The 24,527-nt window shown below is 39.0% G+C and overlaps 2 protein-coding genes across 2 annotated transcripts in view; both read right to left on the bottom strand.

The window, feature by feature from the left end:
* The window catches only part of dars1 (aspartyl-tRNA synthetase 1), a 39,378-nt gene extending 23,234 nt beyond the window's left edge, over window positions 1–16,144 (bottom strand). The window contains exons 1-6 of the mRNA XM_037789264.1: window positions 15,988–16,144; window positions 11,698–11,803; window positions 9,448–9,477; window positions 9,015–9,072; window positions 5,710–5,802; window positions 3,667–3,769 (exon numbers count right to left, since the gene is read on the bottom strand). Of these exons, the coding sequence (XP_037645192.1) occupies window positions 3,667–3,769; window positions 5,710–5,802; window positions 9,015–9,072; window positions 9,448–9,477; window positions 11,698–11,803; window positions 15,988–16,010 (413 nt within the window). The 5' untranslated portion in view covers window positions 16,011–16,144. The remainder of the gene's footprint in view (window positions 1–3,666; window positions 3,770–5,709; window positions 5,803–9,014; window positions 9,073–9,447; window positions 9,478–11,697; window positions 11,804–15,987) is intronic.
* A 5,072-nt stretch (window positions 16,145–21,216) lies between these two features.
* Window positions 21,217–23,306, bottom strand: LOC119500772 (C-X-C chemokine receptor type 4-like). The gene is made up of 2 exons (XM_037790681.1): window positions 23,154–23,306; window positions 21,217–22,861 (listed from the first exon to the last, which is right to left on the bottom strand). The coding sequence occupies exons 1-2, from the start codon at window positions 23,169–23,171 to the stop codon at window positions 21,734–21,736; spliced, it is 1,146 nt and encodes a 381-aa protein (XP_037646609.1). The 5' UTR covers window positions 23,172–23,306; the 3' UTR covers window positions 21,217–21,733.
* Between the last annotated feature and the right edge of the window lie 1,221 nt (window positions 23,307–24,527).

Raw genomic sequence — 24,527 nt, 5'->3', positions numbered from 1 at the left:
TTTGCTGTTGAACTGAATCTCGTGGGCGGGACCTACGCTGAAAGATGTAAGACACGTCTCTATTGGCCAGTCTCGATTAGCCAGTCTTGATTGGAGTGAAAGCTTGGCAACATCCAGTTAGTAAACAAGTTTTGAAGTTCACTTGTGGACTAGCAAACAAAACTTGCGGATTCGCAAACAAAACTTGTGGATTTGCAACCAAAACTTGTGGATTTGCAACCAAACCTTGTGGATTTGCAACCAAAACTTATACATTTGCAACCAAAACTTGTGGATTTGCAACCAAAACTTGTGGATTTGCAACCAAAACTTGTGGATTCGCAACCAAAACTTGTGGATTCGCAACCAAAACTTGTGGATTCGCAAACAAAACTTTTGGATTTGCAACCAAAACTTGTGGATTCGCAAACAAAACTTGTGGATTTGCAACCAAAACTTGTGGATTTGCAACCAAAACTTGTAGATTTGCAACCAAATCTTGTGGATTCGTAAACAAAGCTTGTGGATTTGCAAACAAAGCTTGTGGATTTGCAAACAAGACTTTTGGATTTCCATTAATACGTATTTAATCACAATTTTATTTTACTTGCAATAAATCATATTTTGATTGCAGTGTCATAAGCTTTGCTCTTTAATCTATTTTTTGATTACACCGTGGAAAGTTCTGCTCTCAGACCTATTCTGTTTGATGGGATAATAAAGACACAAAGTAACTCCATAAGGCTGCTGCTCTCACTGACTAATGAGGGTCTCACACACTCCGCAGGACATGCTATGATCATTTCAAACGTGTGTGTCATCCAAATCAGATACTCTTTAAGATGCTCTGACAGAATCCGGTGATTCAGGATTGGATCAAACCTACAAACTTCACAGCGCACAACAATCAGAAACGTTTATTATCATTATTCCAGTTTTTGAAGCCAAATCAGCCACAGTTCACTTCAGCTTTACACTCCTGAGCTACTTGAGAGGAGTAAAGGTTGCAGAGCACTGAAGATCACTTAATTAAATTGTGTGAGTGAGAGGAGGATGACTTGGACATACAATATGTGAAAGGAGACTTCCCCCAGCAGTGTCATAACTGCCCTCAACATGATTATGAGAGGATTTACTTGTAATCCAGGGTCTTACTCCGCTTGTCAATCATCACACCAAAGTGTGTGAAACTAGACGGGAGCCAGAAAGCCACAGGAACTGATAGTGCCATCTGTTCTTAAAGATTTAAAAGCACAAAACATTTTGATCCCAGCAGTAAAAACCCTCTTGTTGAATTGTTACACTGCAGCGTGACTTCGCTATTTTTTTAAATTTTTGTTGAAAGACCATGTTGTCTTGGCAACCGTGTCATCACTTTCACTCACTCTGGTTTTAGGCGGCGTTATATTGCACAACAGTCTAACTGCCTAACCACAACATTGCAGAAGCAGATTGAAAAACTGCTACACATAAAACAAATCATCCAACCGTTACGAAAATATAGTGAAATACACGTACGATGTCTGAACACAATATCCTGTGAAATAAAGCAATATTAAACAACATGCAGCTTGAAACCACAGGCCCTTTCTGTACCTGTGTTCAGTGCTGAAGCTACAGAGCACTGCAGGGTATCAGAAAGCTGAATCTCAAACTGACGGCTGGCAGCAGGTCAGCTGAGTGACTGAGGAGAACTACGGCGGTCAGGGGATCCTGACATGTCTAACAAAGTGGGGTCAATGTGCTCAGACAGCAAAGGTCAAGACTCAGGTCTGAGTGACCTCACCCTCTTTAGAAACTTGAGTTTGGGTTTAGTTTTCTGTAAACTAGAGCTGCAACGATTAATCGATTAGCTGTCAACTATTAAATTAATCGCCAACTATTTCGATAATCAATCAGTTTGAGTATTTTCTTTTTTTTAAAAGTCAAAATTCTCTGATTCCAGTTTCTTTACTCATCTATGACAGTAAACTGAATATCTTTGAGTTGTGGACAAAACAAGACATCTGAGGACGTCATCACTCATCAACATGTTTCACCTTTTTCTAACATTTTATAGACCAAAGAACTAATTGATTAATCAAGAAAAAACCAAAACAACAGATTAATCAGTAATGAAAATAATGGTTAGTTGCAGCCCTACTGTAATCCTCAAAATACTGGAACAAACCAAAACATTGAGATGGCCTATCGTGATATTTTGCATGGCAATATTGTATCGACACAGTGACGTCATGCATCGATCTTTTGTATAATCTATTAACCTCTTAACAATCCGACGCTATTCTGTCTTTCAGAGGTCGTTTCAGTCTTAAAGCTAAAGTGAAAATACTGATATCATATGAAACTAGAAAAAAACAAAATAATGCTCTAAAGTTACGCTAAATTTTGGCAAGGAAAAACCGTCATGGACATTTTCAAAGGGGTCCCTTGACCTCTGACCTCAAGATATGTGAGTGAAAACTCAGAGATGAACAAAGTGAAAACTGTATCGTATTAGATAAAAGAGATGTTGACAATATTTGTAGATGACAAAAGGTAATAAATCGCAATATACAGTATCTTATTGCAATACTCATTTCATATATTGCATATTGCAAAATGTCTAAAATTGCATTGTATAGTGGGCCTCTGGTGATTCCCACCCCTATTATCTAATATACTTTTTTGAAATTCTGTAATACAGACTGTTTTGCAGCTACTTTGCTGCTGCTCAGGAAGTGAGAAGCTCGGGAGAGACAGTCGGCCTCAGCGCTTGGAATGAGGTAACAGCCTGGAACAACAAGGGAGACTAACGCATCCCAATGATGTTGGTCACTGCTTTGTCAGTAATGTGCTGTTGATTTCTTTCAACTTTTTATAAGATTCTCAGGGAGGATGAAGCCGCAGACACTCGTTCCGTCTTCAGTCTTAATGGCAGCTTTTTACGAGGCTGTAATGCTGCGATAGCGGCTACTCAATAGGAGGCACGTTTTAAATACAGCTGCAATCTCTGCATTGCTTAAGCTCTTTATTATCCAATGTCTTAACTGCCATTTTGGTTTCGGATGATTACAGTTGCGGGTGTTGCGCTTTGCCTAATTTAGCAATATCTGAGGAGGTGCTCATTTAAGTAATACATGATAATTATATCCTTCCCTCTTTACAAATATAGTGAATTCATCAAACGATGGTAGTGATGGAAAACAAATGCTTGCAAACACCTATGATTTATGTCTTTAATATGTTATATTTAAAGTCCAAGTTTAGAATTATTTCACAAAAAGGAGCCCCCTTGGGAACATCTATAATCTTAAAGCAGCTTTTTTTATCAGCCCTAACCCTTTTTAGCCCTTTTAATAAAGTTCACATCCGCTGATAGTGGCGTTCATTCATAGACTACCAGTAATGGGCTACCATTTGGCTGCGAACATGAATAATGATGCTTGGCTCTCAAGTATTTCTTCCTCCTCTGATCCAAACTACTGTATCTGCCATCTCGACAGGAACCGCTCCATTAAGACGCTGCCGTATCCCGCCCTGTTAACAGCCAGCTTTTGTTGTCAAGTGAAAAATGATTGATTCCCCCCTCACTACCCTCCACCTCACTCAGAATGTGTGAAAATGGATCGGTGGACGATTATGGCCCAGGGCTTTCCCACCATTGTTTGTGCCCTCCCTGACAGGAAGAGCAGTCTCGATACTCACTTTGCGGCAAACTTGACCATCTGCTTGCTGGCACGATCTCCCACTGCGACCAGTGCCTGCACGTTGAACTGCTGCTGACGCAGGACCAAGAAGCATTGCTTCCCTGAAAACAAAACAACAACAAAAGATAATGCCGGGTTGTTAAAGGTCTCTTTTATGCAAGTGTGTCACAATAAAAGCTTGGGTTTGTTCAGTCAAAAGGCTACGTGCGACTCCAGATGACCCCGGCTGTAAGCACCTTCCTTGTCATCTACAGGTAAAGTGTCAAACATTTGTGAACGGACCCATCTCTTTGAAGAGCACTGTGTGGAGAAAGAGTGATTGCTACCTTCCTAGCAAACACACACACACACACCTACCTAGGAAGAGTGTAAACAAGTTAGCCAACAAAAACCTAGGGCAGTAGACAGTCAGACCACCCAGGTACTTTGATGTTTGTTGCCTGTGAGAAGGAGGTGGGCGGTGGGGATAATAGCAAAGCCAAAATCCCACCAACAGATGCACCTCATCCCAGACCAAATCAGGATGTTGTTCTGCTCCCACGGACATCCGTATAGCGAGCAGTGAGAATGAAGACATGAGTGGAGTGGAAGTGGCTCTTGACTCTGGAAGTCATCTTGAGAGGAAATGGCCAAAAGATAATCATTGAGACCTTAAGTTTATTTGTAATCAGAGGTGCAGCACAGCAGCAAACAGGCTTGGCATTGATACAGAAATATAATAACCTGGCAAGGCTCAGCAGGTTCATTGTATTCAAATGGAGCAACTCCATGGCTGCCAGAAGCTGCAACCCGACAAATAGAGGTTATCTGAGCTTCCAGTTGGCAGCGACATGCTAGTCTGACAATGATATCAAAAACACCCTCAGGTTGTCAAACTCTGCTTAACATGGAAGGAATGGAGAAAAAAAAACTGTCTGAAGAAGTGTTTGCACAATCCCACAGAGGAGTACATTGTAGAAAATAGGGATGTAACAATACGTCGATGCAAAGTGAAAATCGATACATATCATCTTTAAGCCTTTTATTTTGAAATTCACACTTTATTTGTTTTCTTTTAATTAAAAAGAACAGATTGTTTTTAATTTAAACGTCTGAAAGAAGCCAGAAATAAAATTGCCAAATCATATTTTAGTTGGAAAGGGAGATAACTGGTTGCTTTGTGTACTCCACTCTACTTAAAAAACTAGAAGGAAATATATTAAAAAGCCTTTATTATAGTGGCTAAATCATTAAAAAAAGCCAACATGTTTCGACCACTGAAGGTCTACGGTTTTAAGCCCTGACGAAGACCTGCAGCCACTTGTTTTAATATTTTGGATTGCATTCCTGTCTATTCATAATTTAGTTGCTTTTAGTGAGTTGATATAAATATAACTGATTGTGTTAAATAGACATATGATGTTGTCTCATATCGATTGCAGGCCGCTGAATTGAATCAAATCGGTCGAATTTATTTACAAACGCGCAATAATTTGGGACAAAAAATACGGACTTGGTGTGCAAAGGCCTTGATACTGTAAAACAAAGAATCACACGAAAGCACCTCTTTAAATCTTGTGTTTACCAGAGATGTGCTCATACGTTTCTTGGAAAGAAGTCATTCAGCATGAAAAAGCACAAGATTTTTATGCTTGAGTGACTAATTGATTAAAGAAATCTTAGTTGCCTAAGAGCGGCCACCCTACATCAAATTGCTGGTTTATACAGAGGACAGTTTGGATTGTGTTTTCGCAGTAAAAGCTGTTTCTTTTGAAGTTTGTGAACTTCAATGTTGATGCACCTGAAGAGAGCGATATCATTCATCTCAGTCATGGGAAACATAAACGCAAGTCAAAGGCACCCAGTGTTGTGTTTTGGTCATAAAGAGAAGGGGGTGACGTGGCGAGCTGGCCCGAGGGCAGACGTTTTAGTCAACTCACTAGAGTACACTGAGGATTAGCACGGGGGGTCATCTAATCTGAGCTGTTTGTGTCTGTTGCACAAAGAGAGTGTCTCCAAGCTGAAGAAAAAGAGGTGAACAAAGAAGTGGGGGTGATCTCACCTTTGGCTCTGCTGGTGTGGACTCGGGCACGCAGCCAGATCAGCTGGTCGGCTTTCTCAGGAATAAGGTCTTGGACACGCACCAACACCCTGTCTGCCTCACACACACACACACACACACACACACACATACACATACACACGAATAAAGAATTTATTACTTCAAAGGACTTTTCTGCGTGTATTTCCCCACCTCTGTGTAAAGAATCTAACACCCCCCTGCACACTCCCGACGGCAGAAAGAAATGTGAATAAGCACGCATGTGCGTGTGCAGACGAACACACAATAAAATGCTCAAATTACAGACGTGCCTAATAAATAAGACACACTAGGAGGGCTGCTGAAAAGCTGTCTAACTCAGCTATTCTCTGTGGGCGTTATGACAAATTGACTCCAGTTTCACCTGTGTCACTCTGAGGCATGCTTTCTCCTTATTATCAGCGAGCCGAGGGAGCAGACAGCGAGGCTACAGCGGAGAAAACAGAGCCGCCTTTTTGGCTGAGAACTCCGCGTCAACCCACATGAAAGCCGTCACCCCCCCACCCCGTCCCAATGGCTGGGCTTGGCATGCAGGTGAGGGAGGCCCTAGTTTGTTTGCTGCCACTGGAGCTGAAAGAGCATCCAGACAGATGGACGACCTCGACAGGTCCGCACTCTGCGTCTTTCATCCGTGAGCCATCACACGCTATTAGTTACTGCAATTATCGCTGCTGCAATCGTGTTGAGAGAAGAGACCAGGAGCATTTTTCGCGATGTTTATCAGTCGTAATCGTGTTATCTGTAACTTTCTGACAGCCAGACTAAGGTAATCTGAGAAGTTCTGGATCAGGATGTCAACTTGTATCACAACATATAATTTGAGAGTTGCTGCACGTCCTCAAATTTCAGGATGCATATTTTTTCATCATGTTTTTTTCATCACCCCTCGAGTGGATGTTAAGGTGAAATATGCCGTTTAACCCTTCGCACCAAAGTATCAACCTGCGTTTCCCAACACGGCGCTGACGCAGGTGTGACGCATGGCAGAATGTTTTTGGCATCATTGGGCAAAAAGTCCATAATAGCCTTTCAGCATGTTGTAATTCAAGTGTTCTGAGAGATAACTAGACTTCTGCACCTCCTCATGGCTCTGTTTTCAGGCTTTAAAAAATCTAAAACCCGTGACGGGAGACTTTGGCCAATTACAGGTCATTTCAGAGAGAGAGCGTTCCTATTGGCTGTTCATTCAACGGAGGCAGCTGTCAATCACTCGCAAACTCCAATCAAACAGTCAAACTAGGCAGCGCTGATCAAATATGAATCAATATTCTGTTACTGTAATGACTATTTCTCGCCTCAAATGTTTTCAGAAACATCTTGTAGTGTACTGTTCAGCTGTAAAATGAGAAAGTTTGCTCTGGTTGGTGGGCGTTGCTTTGTATTTCTTCAACTGATCTCAACATGGCTGCCAGGTTGGGCCGGTTTCTCATTTTACAACTAAACAGTACACTATAAGATGTTTCTGAAAACATTTCATGCAAGAAATAGGCATTACAGTAACAGAATATTGATTCATATTTGATCAGCGCTGCCTAGTTTGACTGTTTGATCGGAGTTCGAGAGTGATTGACAGCTGCTCAGAGACGGCAAGGCTCCAGCTCGGCTCTGATTGGTTGTTTTACTCCGGTCTGTGAAATCTTGCAGATGCCATTAGGAGCACCGAAGGACACAGACACACATGATTATTTTGATATATTTTACTCCACTTCTGCTTTAATGACTTGAAATATCCTTTAACACAAAAGGAAGGAAAGAGTGATCTTAAATGGACCTTGCTACTAGCCTAGTTTACAATTACACAAATATATTTTTTAAAGATATTAACCCAATTTCAAAAAAATAAAACCCATTGTCAAGCAAATCTTTAAATGAACACCTATCCTTGGTCAGGCAGAGCCAAACACATGAAAATAAAAAGACACAGCAGCTTGTGGAGCCTTTTAAGAAACTTCCACTTGTGGTAAGAGTCAAATGATTGACAGGAAATAGAGAATAATGCAGCACAGAGATAAGAAAACAAAAAAGCCCTCAACACTGGTACCTGGAAATAACATTAAACAGACGTCTGTTCAAACCAAAAGAAAGTCCTGTGTTTACGGTGTATACTGTATAATCGTATTCTGTGAATTTGTTTGTGATAATGGGCGAATACATTTTTCTGAAATGCTCGTCTTTCATTCACTATGCTGACATTATGCAGACGTGTTTGGAAATCAGAGCGGCAACATGGACAGCTGGCACATAATGGAATATACTAAACTAGAATTACTGCCTCGCGGTTGTATGCAGTGGTGTAGTGGTTGTTGATGAGGGGGGTGTACTACTAGGTGGATGGGAGTAGGTTATCGAGGGTAAAGTGGGTATACTCTCCTATACATTCCAATGGCTTTTTAGCTGATAGGTGGGTACGCTGTAAACCGCTAGAAAAGGATCTAATCCAATCAAAATCTAATCAGTTCATCGTTGAGTCTAAGTGCAGACGTACGGCTGGACAGACAACCCGCTGTCAGCAGCGTGGAGGCATATAAATATCTAAAGAGAGTGATCAGTCAAATGTGATGAATTGAGACGGGAGCAGGGCAAAATGTTAATTCTATCAAATGAAACTGCATTCAACTACTCACTTAAAACAACAAATATCACCGCATGTGACAGAGAAATGGGTCTATATGGTTATTAAACTTGTAGTCACATCAAGACGAAGCAAAAGTTTTACCCCTTTGTACTTTGTTCCATTGCAAATCTTCAAGAGCAGAAAAACATAAGATCAAAGCTAAGCTAAGTAATCTTAAGAAACTAGCTAAAGTACACTAGATTTTAAAAGTTTTCCAACCAAAAACCCAGCCCAGTGTTGCCATCTCTTTTCCAATGAAAGTAGCAAGCAGCACTAGCTCCAAGAGTCACTAAATCTAGCGAGAAAGTCGCTAAGTCTGCAACACTGACAGTCCTAGCAGCTTGTGGAAGATGCAAGACGCAGTGATAAGCAATGAGTGCAGAGCGGCAGAGTGCACGCTGAATGTAATGACTGGACGGGCTTATTACAGTCCTGCGACAGCCACAGATACCGGATTTTTTTTTTTTTTTGTCAGAGCATTTGATGTATTGATTGCTGTCGGGATGTAATGAGAATCTTAACAAATATATAAAAAAATGTATTTGAAGAAGATTACCAACTCTAGCTTTAATCTTAATTATCTTTCTGTGTTTCCAGTGATGACAGGGTGTTTGGTTGGCTGATGAGTGAAGGATGTAACTTTCATACTAACCCAGTTTTTGTTGAGACTGGATCATCGGCGACACACCATATCTGTCCTTGGCGAAGTCCTGAAAGAATAAAAGCGTGACATCTTAGCAGTTGAGACCAGCCATTTCATCAACCAGCTAAATAAAACATCACACCACTTTTAGCGTAGGCACATCAACTCTCTATTGTTCACAAAGGCAACTCTGCCACTTTCATTTCATAAGCGTCAGTCGGTCTGCCACATCTGAGATAACAGACAGACAGACAGAACAGATAATGAGGCTTATCACGATCTTAGGGGAAAATTGTCAAACAGAGACACGGAGTTCGCCGTGCAGGCATTTGCATACAAACTGTTACACAAGGTATGAAAGCAGCGGTAGAATCAAAGTCAGACACAAAGGCAGGGAATTGGTCTTAGAGGATGAGTACGGCGGTCCGTAGGGGATACTTACATCTTCGTCTGTGCTTTGCTGTTCGGCAGCCTGAAACATAAAGGACGCGACAGGGATTTAAAGGGCGTTGCAAATAGCTAGGAAATAACAACAAGAGGACTATCTATTAAATTCAAACATTAAAAATTTTCAAAATCATTTGACTTCAAACGGAGCAACTTGAAACGTTTTGCTACAGCGGCCATGTAAATTGTGTTTTCATCTTGCGCTATCAGGGATTTGAATAAAATTAATAAATCATAGCTCGGTCTTGGAGCCGAGCCTCAGATCCCTGGAATGCATACACATTGCCCCAACACATCATAGACAATGAGCAATGGCAGGAGGAGATATTGCTTTGTAATAGAAACAGCGTAAGTGGACAGATTCTTTATCTCTGCACTGACTTCTAGGCAAATGACTCCCAGAGTGCGATGAGATCGACTCTTGGCAAAGTTACAATTCCATTTCCTATGCAAATTGATATTGGGAGTATGGAAATGGCTGGTGGCGGTGGAGTGAATTGGAATCGCCCATCCTTGATATGATAATCCAGTCACATGATGGATGATGTTGCAGCTTATGATCAACTGGATATAGACCCCCTATAGCCATGAAGCAACCGCGCGACACCGCAGCCACTAAAGTGACAAGTGTCAGCACAAAAAGTGCACAACGGCAAATAACAAAGCTAACGCTCACTCAATGAACATTCAAGTCAGCTTTCAGGTCTTCCCCGAGGCAATGCTTACTATGCCACACTGATGTGGACAGCAGTAGCCTGCGTATTAAACAGTGACAACACCTGCTTCTTCCATGAAACGTGCTGACTGGATGAATTGAGCTGGAAGACAGGATGAGTCATGACACACTGATGCTCAGGGTGTCTAATTAGTCTCGGAGCCGGTGTCAAGCCAGATGACACATTTTTATAACAATGGAAACAGATTTCCTCATTAATTTCCTGCAGAATTTGATTTGAGGGAGGAAAAAATTATGGATGTATTGACCTAAATTACTGACCTTATTAAGCAAATTGCATATCAGGCAAAAACGTTACCAATCCACATTAAATACTGAGCTAATTTTGATACTTCAATCTACTTCTGTTGCTCATCACTTCCTGCATGAGCTTCACATAAAATACATTTTAATGTGAAAGCATAGGTAGGCCATTACTGTGAAACCAGATGTGTTGACTATGCCATCACAGCTAACGAATGTCACCAAAGACTGAGTCAATGTCGTTTTACAACCAGTTCATTTTCTGCACTTTTTGTCTGGAAGTCGTTTGGAAACACTGAATCTACAAAGATAACCTGACCCTGTTTGTTTTACAGAACCATCTGAGAAGCCGTCATTGGAAACTGCTTGGAAAAGGGCAGGCACTTTCAAAAACACACTTGGCAAGTGATTGGATGAACCATCTGCCAATCAAACTAACGAAAGCAAAACTAACTGAAAGCCCAAAAACATCGCCTTCAGTGCCATTCTTTGCTCTTCTAACAATGAAGAACTACTCTCAAGTTCTGATATAACTGATGCAATTGCAGCATCTTCGCTAACCTCTTTAGGAGTTGTTTAGAACAAACAGTCGACTCTGGCTTGCCGGACACAAACGCATTACTTGAAGCCTGACAAGATGGATTTTCGTGCGATATTTGATCCACGATTCTCGCGTGATCTCGTGACATTGCGAGAATCCAGCAAGGTTACTACGAAGTAACGTTAACGATCAATGATGAATATGATTTATAACATTAAATGTTATTAAAAGGACCAGAAAGTTCTGTGCAATCTCGATCTCTTTTACTCACTTTATTAATGACATTAATAAATCAGGACATATTTTACCCATAAAAGGTCTGATGCCCGAAACATTGTTAATAAAGTGAGCACAAGTGTTTGACAGTGTTTGGTTCTTTCAAAATCAGAGATAGTGACCCAACACACCTGTCCACAAAACGTTCTGAAGTGCAAGAATGTTGAAGCGAGTGTGACCCTTTAATGTCTCTCTCAACATGCATGTTAAGAGCTGCTAACATGTCGTGCACTCAGTGTAGAAGAAAATAGCACTTTGTTTGGGTGGACATAAACAAACGCCAAAATGACAGGAATACTTAAACAATGGATACTATTGCCCCCCTCTGCGATCAACCGACTTTAGACCCACAATGCCCTGCAGACGCACACGTCACAGCCTAAGCAGCTGTAAGAGGGGGGGGCGACGGATGTGAAACAACAAACCAGAAAAAACAAAACAACACTGACCAGCTTGGCCTGCTTCTCAGCCTTCTTTGCAGCTTTCTCCGCTTCCTTCTGCTGTTTCTTCAGGCCTTTCTTTGACTGAGCCTGCTCCTCCTCCTCCTTCGTCGCCCTGAAACAGGAAGAGGTACAGAAACATAAACATTTAAGTCTACTTCCACCTTCTATTTCTCCAGCATCCCATGAGGAAGTTGTTGACCGCCTGGGAAAATTCATTCTGAGCCATCGCCACCTCCAGCTTCTAAGTCTGTGCAGTACCTTTAATCCCATTGTTATTTCAAACAAAGCAGCTGTAGCCGGTGTGAATGGAGAGCGGCTAAAAGCAGCAGAGATGTCAGAAATAAGATTAGCTAGATAAACACTACGACTTCAAGAAGACAGTAGTCCCAGCAGCACTTTCTAATCCGTTATAGAATTTGTGAAGAATACAGATTTATCCGATTATGATAACATTTAGTCTTATCTGAAAGTAAAGTGTCTTTATTTGCTAAATGCCACAGCCACACTAGACCGCACAACACAATGTCAGCACTGATAAGAATGTGGCATTTGCCTATAAAGTAAAGTTTATTCTGTAGCAGCAACAGGACAGCAGACTAAACACAACACTAGTACACTTCTTATCTAGATGGAAAAATGAGGTCACAACATGTAGAATGATGTATGAATGTTCAGCACAAGCTCATATTTTGTAATTGATTTTAATGATAATATTTACTTTAAAATACTGCCATTCAAACTGAAAACAAAATAAAAGTGGAAGGAATTTGTGCCGGTCTGCATCGGTGCAACATCAGGGTAGTATCTGAGGCTTAATGAGGAAGTGAAATGACAATATTCTAGGTCAAAGATTAAAAGGTTGTAAAAGAAAAAGCTGCAATAAACCAGGCAGATATAGTATTATTAACAGTCTGAACTTTGCACTTCTCCAAATCACACTTGCATTAACAGATATTTTAAAAGTGTGCCAAGACTGTAGGTGGATGAGTGAGTGCTGTTTTCCCCAATGACCAGGTGTCTAGACGTGAAGGAAGCCTACGAGCAAATTGGGAACTGCTTCTATTTAATCACAGGAAATAACACAAACCAAAGGCCAACTATACATAGCATAAAGCCCAAACAAGAAACAAAAGTCACAACAGATGATGTCCTTCAGACCAGGTTTTATACTTCCCTTACTGCCAAATGTAAAACTAACGCGGTTCCAACAACCTGCAGACAAATCTTTTAGGATTTCCCATGAGATGTTTTTAAATAATACAACAAAATACTGCACTAAGGTCCCATATTTCTCTGTAACACCTGCAAATAAATTTGGTCATACGTTTTTTGTTTTTGTAATGGTTCTGCTCCTAAAACAAACATATGAATAGCCTAATGCTGCCTTCTGTTATGAACCTGGACTACAGGTAAATTAAGGAATACTTCACCCCCAAAATGACCATTTGTATATCAGTTACTCACATGCGCAGCATAATCCAAGTCTCATTTATCCAGTTGTTTGCTCTCTACTTCCCAAACAAATGCATTTTCATAACCACCTTACTGTTTAAAACACTTCCGCATAACAGTATTCGCACAGACGAGCAGCACGCCTGCGTAAGCGTGAGACTCTTTATGCAGAAGTGTTTTAAATAGTAAGGTTTTAGCAAAAATGCATGTGTTTGGAGAGTACTGAGCATTCGACTGGATAAATGAGACTTGGATTATACTGTACGAGATGTGTGAGAGTTTGTAAACAGATGTTTTGATATAGTTTTGCTGCTGTTAAACGCGGCCCCCATTTACTCCAGTTCATCAAGACTTTTCTCCGTTTTTTGATTCTCCGTTCACCGTGGAGGCATGCGAGAAAAACAAAGTCTTCTTCACGAATTCAAGGTAACACGGGGTGAGTAACTGGTATACAAATGATCATTTTGGGGGTGAAGTATTCTTTTAATCTACCTGTAGTCCAGGTTCATAACACATCTGTCTGTTTTAGGATGCTTGTTCAATAGATGCAGGACTTATGCTCTTCAAAAGAATCAGAACCAGTACAATACAAATGTATGACCAAATTGAGTTTCAGGTGTTACAGAGAAATATGGCATTAAAAAAAAACCTAAGTTTTCTTCACGAATTCAAGGTAACACAAGGTGAGTAAGTGATATACAGATGATCATTTTAGTGGGTGAAGTTTTCCATTAAGGAAGTAGATTAATAAAGATGCACTCAGGCTTGTATTTATATCTTCCACCAACCAGTTGGAATTGTTAAACTGGATCAACAATCTTTTTTAACCCTCAGGCAAGTGAGACGAGTCCGACTAGCTGGAGCAGCTGTCAACAAACAACTACAATCTGCTGTTGAATCAATACAAAAAAAAACTTGTTGTTGTCCATTCTTTACAATGCATATTTAACTCCTCACAGACAAATGTTTATATGTTGCTATTAAACATAAATAGTGAATCCCATTTGGCAACTACAGACGATCAGTAAACTGCCCTTACTGAACAACAGGTGTCATATTGACATATTATGTCCAACAGGTGTATTCATAAAAAGACAATTAAAAAAGATAGAACAGTGCCACATAAGAAAAAACTGTTATCAGTCATTATATGAGGCTCAGTCATCCAAAGTACACCAACTTACAATTGAAAGCACTAAAATGAAATCCAATGCAGCCGTCCTACAATTTGTGAAACAAAGACATTTTTAATGTTGCTGACATGGTTTGATTAAATTCACCAGTAATTGCTGAAGCTACTATTTGTGACATTGGTTTTCATTATACTGTAAGGTGTTTTGAATATTTATACTCCTTATTTGTAAATGTGGCGAACAAAATATTAGAAACGTCTTTTGTTGTAATGCACAAATAACTAAAGTAGTTATCTCAACCAAAGTATATTGCATTGCATCTTGCAGGATTGTAATTTTCTACAATAAGTTGAAGTAACTTAAGTTAGACTAACTTATTTAACACCTCAAACATTCCTTTCTTATCTATAACACCAACTTTAAAACTGAAAACTACATGGCCCATGACCAGAGGCAAAACTGACAGAAGTACAGCGGAGGAATGTGCACAATAACAACCTGACCTGACAGGTTGGGATCCCTTTTATTAAATCTGAACATTTAATATTGTGTTGTATGTTGTAAACCAGTAAATGTGTTTGAGGAATATGACTCATTATCTGAATCATAATGAGCCAGATTTCAATTCGGCATCTGTGCAAAACACATACAACATTTGTCACAATTATTTAATTTGAGTCTGCTACCAAGATCGAAGTGGACTAAGTATAAAAGGGCCAAAAGGCTGATTTGTTTTTCATAATATCCAAATTATTACATGCCGAATTCACCAGACACCTAAGAGACTTGTAACATTTTGTCACATAGATCTATCTCTCTATGCAAATCACTTATTAAAGCAACAACATCATGAATTGAGTGGTTCTTTAATGTAATTTGGTGTTTTAAACAGCACAACCGCAGATTAAGTTAACCATATGGGGCTAATCTTGTGTTTAACTTGATATTGCTGTTGTTTAACACCAACTTTAAAACTGAAAACTATACGTGGCCCATGACCAGAGGCAAAACTGACAGAAGTACAGCAGAGGAATGTGCACCACAACAACCCTAACCTGACAGGTTGGGAATTTGCAAGATTCCCTTTATAAAACTGAACATTTAATATTGTGTTGTATGTTGTAAACCTTTAAATGTGTGCAGGAATATAACTCTAGATGTTATCTGAATCATAATGAGCCAGACTTCAATTCGGCATCTATGCAAAACGCATACAATATTTGGCATTATTATTTAATCCACATTTCTGCTTTTGAGTCTGCTAACAATATAGTGGACTATAAGTATAAAAGGGACAAAAAGGCTGATTTGTTTTTCATAATATCCAAATTATTACATGCCGAATTCACCAGACACCTAAAGAGACTTGTAATATATTATAACATAGATCTATCTTTCCATGCAAATTGCTTTATTAAGCAACAACATCATGAATTGAGTGATTCTTTAATGTAATCTGGTGTTTTAAACAGCACAACCACAGATTAAGTTAACCATATGGTCTAATCTTGTGTTTAGCTTTATATTTCTGCAGTTTAAACATGTTGTGCATATGAGCAACATATTCATGATGTCTTTAGTTAAAGTGTCAGATGATGCAATCTGCTGCATGTTTAGGTAATGCTAGCTGGTGTTGCTAGCCCTGCTTTCAAGCAGGTGTTAAAGCGTTGTTATGGAGACGGTAGTCATGACACTCTCACACCGTTCTTACCCCTGAGCTTCCTCTTTAGTCATGTCGAGCTGTTTTTCTTGGAGAGTGAAGACTGAATGTTTCTCGTCTGTCTGACAGAGAGAGGAGCAACACAACAGCTGTTCACAGCATGGACGTGCAACAGGAAGGAAGGACTTGTTTTGACGCAGCACCAAAATACCGGAAATTCCGGCTAGAAACAAACGACTTTTGAAGTTTAGTTCCGACTGACTTCTTTTTTTTTTTTTTTTTTTCAGTTCTGCACCTGAGATAGACAAAATAATAATTAACACCTGATGGGAAATGGTTTAATTTAGGGTTAACTTCATCATCATAATAATAATAATAATAATAATTTTATTTTTAGAGCACTTTTCAAGCCCAAAGCACAAAGTGCTTTCCAAGGAAATTCACATCATAGACAGCAGAATACAAAGAAACATAAATAATTAAATAAAAAACAATAGAATGGGAAAATAAAGAAACAAGTATAGAAGGATTCTGATCCTCCTTCCCACTCACATTGGATCAGAGATATTATGTCCTGTATGAATTTAGAAAAAATCCGTTATACCACCCGGGGAACAGAGAGTACATTTTACAAAGTAAAGTTTGAGAAACACACTACAGTAATCTCTGAGTAGCCAGTAGTAGTATCTTCTTTTCCCTTTTTTAAATTTAATTTAATTTATTTATTATTTTTTATCATTATTATCATTATTTTTTTCTTCTATTTTTATGTATATGTATGTATGTATGTATGTATGTGTATTTGTATGTGTATGTATGTATGTGTATGTGTATGTGTATGTGTATGTGTATGTGTATGTGTATGTGTATGTGTATGTGTATGTATGTATGTGTATTTGTATGTGTATGTATGTATGTGTATGTGTATGTGTATGTGTATGTGTATGTATGTATGTATGTATGTATGTATGTGTATTTGTATGTGTATGTATGTATGTGTATGTGTATGTGTATGTGTATGTATGTATGTGTATGTGTATGTGTATGTGTATGTGTATGTGTATGTATGTATGTGTATTTGTATGTGTATGTATGTATGTGTATGTGTATGTGTATGTGTATGTGTATGTATGTATGTGTATGTGTATGTGTATGTGTATGTATGTATGTGTATGTGTATGTGTATGTGTATGTGTATGTATGTATGTGTATTTGTATGTGTATGTATGTATGTGTATGTGTATGTGTATGTGTATGTGTATGTGTATGTATGTATGTATGTATGTATGTATGTATGTATGTATGTGTATTTGTATGTGTATGTATGTATGTGTATGTGTATGTGTATGTGTATGTGTATGTGTATGTATGTATGTATGTATGTGTGTACCTGTATATATGTGTATGTGTGTGTGTATGTAGGTATATATTTATATATTTTAAGTGTTTTTTTTTTGTTTTTTTTCTCTTCTTATTATTATTATTTCATGACTTATTTGTGGATACTCTCCCTGTGTTGCATTCTCTACATTTTTAATTTTATTTATCCATGATTGAGGATCAGTTCGGTCCTTTGTGGCCAGCTGTGGCTGTCTGTGTGTGTTGTTGTCAGGTATGATTGATTAATGTGTTGTGTCCCGGGTGAGTGTTGTTCAGAAAAACAAAAATGTATTTTCCCTGTATAGTGACTGTTCTATTGATTATTGACAATTAATAAAAATGACCTTTGAAAGAAAAAGAAGAAACAAGCATATACATATTCATACAATTACATATGCACATACGTACACATCAGCACACAAGCATCACAAGACTAAAATTCAGCTGATTGGAAAAGCCATTCTATAAAAGTGAGTTTTAAGACTGGATTTAAAAGTCGTGACAGAGTCTGCTGATTTAATGCTCAGTGGAGACTGTTCCAGAGTCGGGGAGCCAGTACTGTAAAAGCTCGATCACATTTTGATTTTAACCTGGTCTTTGGAACGGTTAAAAAATAATCATACATACTGCTACGAAATGGGATCATATTATGCCAATTAGAAATAAGAAAGCTACTTTGATAAGTGAAATTTCTGAATAACATGAGAAAATGGACATAGCTTGTCATGACTGCATGTATCAACGTGTAAAACTGTAATAAATGATATTATATGGCTAAGTATGTTTGTGCATACAAGGAATTTGACTCAGATTTTTTTTTTGCATCTCTCTCAATGTTTACACAGATATATAAATTACAGCTAATGCTGTAAAGGCAACAAAGCTGGACAAACAGGTAAAGAATAGACAAGACTATTATTAACAAAAATAGTGAAAAAGATAGGTGTATAAATATTATATATATTATATATATAAGGCACCAATGACCAACCATATACAAGTCAAGTGTTCTGTAAGTTGTAAACAATACAAATAGTGCAAATAAATAAATACTGAATGGATATGGGTTGGATGATTATGTACAGTATGTACATGTAAATATATCTATATACTGTGTGTACAGTGTTTAGGATTTATATTGACAGTGACAGATGTACATATATTTTTTTTAAAATGTGCAAAAACAGTAAAGTTACAATCTATAACGGCAGCAGTGGATGTTTTGGTATTAGAGGATTATGTTTGACAGTGCATGACTGATTTCACTGTGTTGGTATTTCTGTTTCAGATACAGAGATAAGCCTACATGCCAATAAATAATAAGAAAGCCATTCTTCTTATTATCTTATTATTAATACACGACCACCTTGTGAAAACAATAGTCTGTTGTCTGAAGTATTTTGATTAAAAGTTTCCTTAATGCTGAAAAACTTTATAAGACAATACTGTTGGGTGTATGCAAGATAAAGAAAAATTACATGTTATCTGAAGAAAGTAAATCAACATTTCATACCAACAACAAACATGTATTCACAACCACCACCACCATGTGTGGTCATGTGATGTGAGGTTTTACATGAACACTAAAAGTGGCACTCCGTGAAATTGCTTTCACGCCTCTGGTCGAGCGCTCTGAGTGCATCCAGGTATGCAGTGACCTTTGCAGGAACGGCCGAGCGGAGCGAGTGGGGTCGGTTTGAATACAGTGGGGGGTCATCAAGAGCTTTTCTCAGGCTGTTGGCCACAGGAGCTCCTGATGCAGGAAACAGCCTTCCTGCTGCTCACTTTCCAACCCAAACAATGTGACCATTAGTGGAGCAGGTCACTGCCCAAAAGGAACCTTTGGTATTTGTGTTCCTTTCATCCTCAGCAATAGCCCTTTAAAATAATGTACTTAGTTTAATACATCTCAACAACTAAACTTAAATGATGACCTACACATACTGGACAAGGGTCTCAAGTTGCAGTTAGATGCACACTGGTAATGAATCACCAGCAGAAGGCATTTCCTCTGCATTTCAACAGCTTTGCCCTTTAACCCATAAAGCAAACAAGAAGCTCTTCACTACTTCAACATACACACATGAGTTTGTTTTAACTAATATATTACACGTCAGAGCGGTTGGATTTTTGCAGAAATTTGCACAGGAAGTTTATGTTTTGCAAGAGACAATGGCTACAATATCATGAGAATATTATTATGTGAGGAAAGCTAAATAAACAACAGAAGAGGCAGTATATGGATGTGTATGTTGTTGAGCAGTAATATTTTCTCATCGCAGAGAGAGAACAAAAGCTTTAATTATGAATGAAAGGACGCCCTCTTGCACCCAAGGGTTTACTCCCAAAGGGGCCCTGAGTGCTGTTTGTGCACTCAAGTGGGCGCTTTGGACAATTTGGATAAAAGCATTATGTTTTGTTAAGGCGGTAATGGTTAAGTATTTAGAAAAATGGTGTGCAATACATCTACAGGAGCCAAATAATCAGTACAATTCATGAAACAAAGGGCTTGAAAATGTGACTTTCAGGAACCGTTGTGTGGTATTAAAAGCTTATTCATGTCTTGTGTAATTTGTGAACCATGATGTCCTTTCTGTGGTCTTTACCAGCTATACAGCCTCTGTTTTGAGCAAATGATGTCAAGGGGACATTGTTAAGAAGGGTTTAATCTGTATATCTTTAAACCCTTTTGTTGGATTGAAGTTTGCAACAGATTTTGTGGTAATTAATATGTGCATTTTAACTGTTTTCTTGTTCTAAAAATGTATTTAGGATATCTGACATGCGATTTAAGTCGATATTATCCGCCCTATTATCAGTTTATTTGTGCACATCAAGTACCATTCTGTATATATGGTAGTTGATGCGATCCTGAAGCCTCTAACAACCTTTCCTTGAGACGGTGAAAGAAGCCGAGGATTCATGTGAACACTTGAAGTGTTAATCACAGATCCGTCTCTGCTCCGACTGAGGCAGCGCAGCTCTTAAATGCTAATCCTGAAACATCTGGGAACATTTCCAACTGAAAAAAAGCCCCTTTTGTTTCATCCTGCCTCACTGTGAGACACCAGAGCCCCCAAAAGAACCATTAACCTTGCAACCTGATGGGGGCACTTCACACCTTTTTTTTTTTACATGTAAAGAAATGGAAATGCACCTCCATTGGAGTCCTGAATGGATGCCGGCATTACATTGCACAGCGGCTGTTTGACGACTCCATTCTCCTTGGCATCTATTGTTGCCGGCTTCCTTCAGTCTCCAACTTGAACATCACCCTGTCACCACTTAGATTAGATCTCTAGTACGTATTGAAGATAGAAGAGGTCACAGAAAGATTGATGTGTGTTTGAAACTTGTCATTTGTATGTCCTATCTCATCACTATAATTCCAGCAGATTTATTGTCAATGATATACTGCATGAGTGCTCAACAAAGACTGCCGATTTGCATCTTCAGAATATATAACCTGCGTCCTGAATACTATTATTTTTTTGTTTAGTGAGCTGGGAAATAGCTAAGTTGACCCGCTGCCCTGCTGTGTGAAGCGAACGAGGATAACACTTGTTTACAAGCTAAACATAAAGGAGGCAGTATATCATGAAAACTGAGAAGAAAGAAGTCAAAGGAGAACTTAACATGCTATTTTCTTTGTTAAGGAGCCATATGGGTGCTAATTATAACCAAAGATTTGAGCTTTTGTGTCATGGCTGCTTAAGATGTAAAAGTGCACAGATGTTGTTGCAATTACAGGGTCCTCCTGCTCAGTCCTCCTTCTGCTTTCTAGCCAGATCAGGTGGAGACATTTGTGTTAGGAGACTCCCCCACCCCTCCAACACACAACTCATCCCCCAACCCCCTGAGGGAAGGTTGGTTTTAGTGAAAATGCACACAACACAGTCATTATGAGAAGATTTTTTTATTTTTTACATTACAAAAACAACAAATTCGAAATATTTTAAAAAAAGCAGCATGCAGTTTCTTTTACAAAACGTCCAGTGTGAGTGACAACAATAAATAATAGCTTTTCAGAGAATCACACAACTTAAGTGCGAACACACACAAATGCTACAAACTATATGTACAGGTTTCCGAGAGCAGCTCCCATCCATGAAAAACAGAACAGGGCGTTGTTTTGCCTGAGCTTTTGAAACAGCAGCACAGATTGTAAAGATGAAAACAGGGGAAAATTGTAAAGCTGAATGAGGCACTGCCTGAGGACACAATCTGATTTGAGGAGCATAAAAGTTGCACACATTACAATAAAAACCACAATTGCAGCAAACAAGGCGAACAAATCAAAAAGTATAAAAACTCTTCTTTCTTTCTTTTTACATCTGTACAAAATGTAGTAAGTTCTTTGAAAATTGAAGCTTAGTTTCTCTCCTGAGAGTATCAAGTCACAGAGTTTGACTGTTTGTTAACTTGACAAAACACTTGAGGACTCGGACTCAGTAGACACGGATGAAATTGGCCCACGCTTTTTTGTCATGAGAGTCGCTTTCTGACTCGATCTGCTGCTGGCTGTCAGCGCATTCCGGGCTGATTTCTTGAACTTAACTCCCAGGAAAGCGTAGAGGATGGGGTTCAGGCAGCAGTGGAAATAAGCCAGCGCCTCTGTGATAGAAAGCCACTTCTCCACCCCGTGCTGCAGTTCACACGAGGCAGAGAACACGTTCAGCAGCATCAGGGTGTCCACAAAGATGCCCACGCAGTAGGGAAGCCAGCAGAAGAAGAAACAGAGGATGAGGATGACCGTGGTCTTCAGCGCCTTCTTCTTCAGAGCCTGACCCTTGGAGCCTTTCGACAGCTTGGCGATGATGATGCAGTAGCAGATGAGGATGACAAAACCGGGCAGTACGAAGCCCACCAGGATGTGCTGGAAGTGGAAAATGGCTGTCCATATGACTTGGCTTTCATACGGGAAGAAGCGCTGGCAGACGATCCTTGAGTCTGCCGTCCCCAGGCTTTCATGTTGATCTAGATTGTAGCTTGAAGACCTGCTGTCTTGCACCCTGGCAAACACCAGGTCAGGTACAGTCAGCACAGCTGCAGGCAGCCACACACCCACGTAGATCACCTTGCTGGCAAGCAGCTTCCTCGTGGCTTGGCTGTTTGTTGCCCGCACAACTGCCAAGTATCTGTCCAGACTGATGAAGGCCAGGATGAGCACGCTGCTGTACAGGTTCAAGGTGTAGATCACGTGCACGGACACACAGAGGAAGCCTCCAAAGTACCAGTTGCTGGCCGCGTCCACAGCCCAGAAGGGCAGCGTGAGGACGAGCAGGAGGTCAGCCACAGAGAGGTGGAGCCGGTACTTGTCCGTCATCGTTTTGACCTTTTTCTGGTAGCCCATGACGACGACGACTAATCCATTGCCAAAGATTCCCAGAACAAATATAATCCCGTAAACTGTCGGGTGGAAGATCTTGTTGAAGTCGCTGCTGAGCGCTCTGCCGCACGACTCCTGGTAGTTGTCCTGGTAAAATTCTCCAGACTGCTCTGAGATGTTGTCAGTACCGTTGTCAGAATAGTCATAATTGTCAAACTGAAAGAAAAAGGAATTAAAAAAGTTAGTTGTTTACATAACTTAACACAATTGCTCTTTTTTTTTTAAAAAAAACAAACTTGTTTCTAAAGTTGGAGTTGTCTAAAAGTTAACTTTTCATTGAATGTGTTTATTTAAAATGAGAAAATAATAGTATAACTATATACCAGTGTCAACACAGGTGGTAAATGATAATAACACAATCTACATGAATTGCCATTAAACAGCCTCAAGCAGTAACAGACCTAACTGCCACATATTGGCTCAGAAAAACACCAGTAAAGGAACTCACCTCTATCTTTAGGTCCATGTTGATAACGTGACGGCAGGACCAGTGCGTGTTTGTGTGTGCAGCGAGGTGATCAGTAGTGTGTCTGCAGACAAACGGCTCAATATATAGCAAACTGCTGCTTCGGACCCCTCCCCCCCCTACAGCCTACAGGAGGAGGAGCAGCAGAATGAAACTCTCCTAAAACGGGTGACTATAAAGACTCAGCCTGTGGTGGTGAGGGCGTCACTTTGTGAAACTTTTAGTCCGAAAAACCGTGTCTGTTATTCGTCACCTTTTTTTTTTAAAAAACAAACAAAAAAAAAACGGTTGAACTAAATCTCTGGGAATAAACTGGAGAAGTATGTCGTTATTAATTGCCCACTGTGACAATTATTTAATGTCACATTAAGGCTCAGATTATTCTGTATTTCTAGGGATTTTTTGCTTTCCTCTGTATCAACTCAGACTTTTTTTTTTTTCATGCAATGGGAAGTAAAGACTTTTACAAATAAAATACTGACCACATTTTTGGGGAAGAATAGACTGATATATAAATATAATAGTAGGAGTATTATAGAGACACCTAAGAGTCAAAAACACCACATAAGGATCACAGAAACACTTTAAAAAGTATTAGCTATACTTTTTAAAGTTTGTGATCTTGAAAGTATGCCTTTAAACACACACACACACACACACACGTATAGTAGTATGTTTATGTGTTTATGTGTATGTATACATATATTTATACTGTATGTTTGTATATAATGTAAAAAAAAATGTGTGCAGTAACCAACTCCCCTTTGTTTTATTTTATTTTGTTTTATTTTATTTTATTTTATTTTATTTTATTTTATTTTATTTTATTTTATTTTATTTATTTAAGTATTATTTTGGTATTATTTTCATTTTTCTACCTCTGATTTTCTCCCAGCTTTTCTTTTTTTGGATTACTTTGTCATTGTGTTTATGTTTATGTATATATATATATATATATATATTTAACGCACATAAATGTCATGTCATAGCCCCCCCCCCAATCCCTACCCCATTTACTTATTTTATTCTATTGTATTTTGTTTATTTATTTATTTATTTATTTATTTTCTCTCTGTTTTTCTCCCAGCTTTTCGTTGTGATTGATTTGTCATTAATTATATATAAATAAAAAAATGTTGGAAAAAATTATGAATTGCAAAAAGGAAAAGTATGCCCAGGATCATTCAGGAATTGAATTGGAGTATGATAAGAAGTATAATTCATATCAGTGTGATAATATGATTATTAACCTACTATTAAGTGAACTGAAGACCTACAAGAATATAGGAACGTAGCAGTGTTATCACAGCAGATAAACATGCTGTAAACGTCAATATGGTCACTAGTAATTGATAC

Source organism: Sebastes umbrosus, chromosome 13, assembly GCF_015220745.1.
Source record: "Sebastes umbrosus isolate fSebUmb1 chromosome 13, fSebUmb1.pri, whole genome shotgun sequence".
NCBI classification, from domain to species: Eukaryota; Metazoa; Chordata; class Actinopteri; order Perciformes; family Sebastidae; genus Sebastes; species Sebastes umbrosus.
The sequence above is the reverse complement of the archived record's forward strand: the minus strand, read 5'-3'. Positions and strand labels throughout refer to the sequence as shown.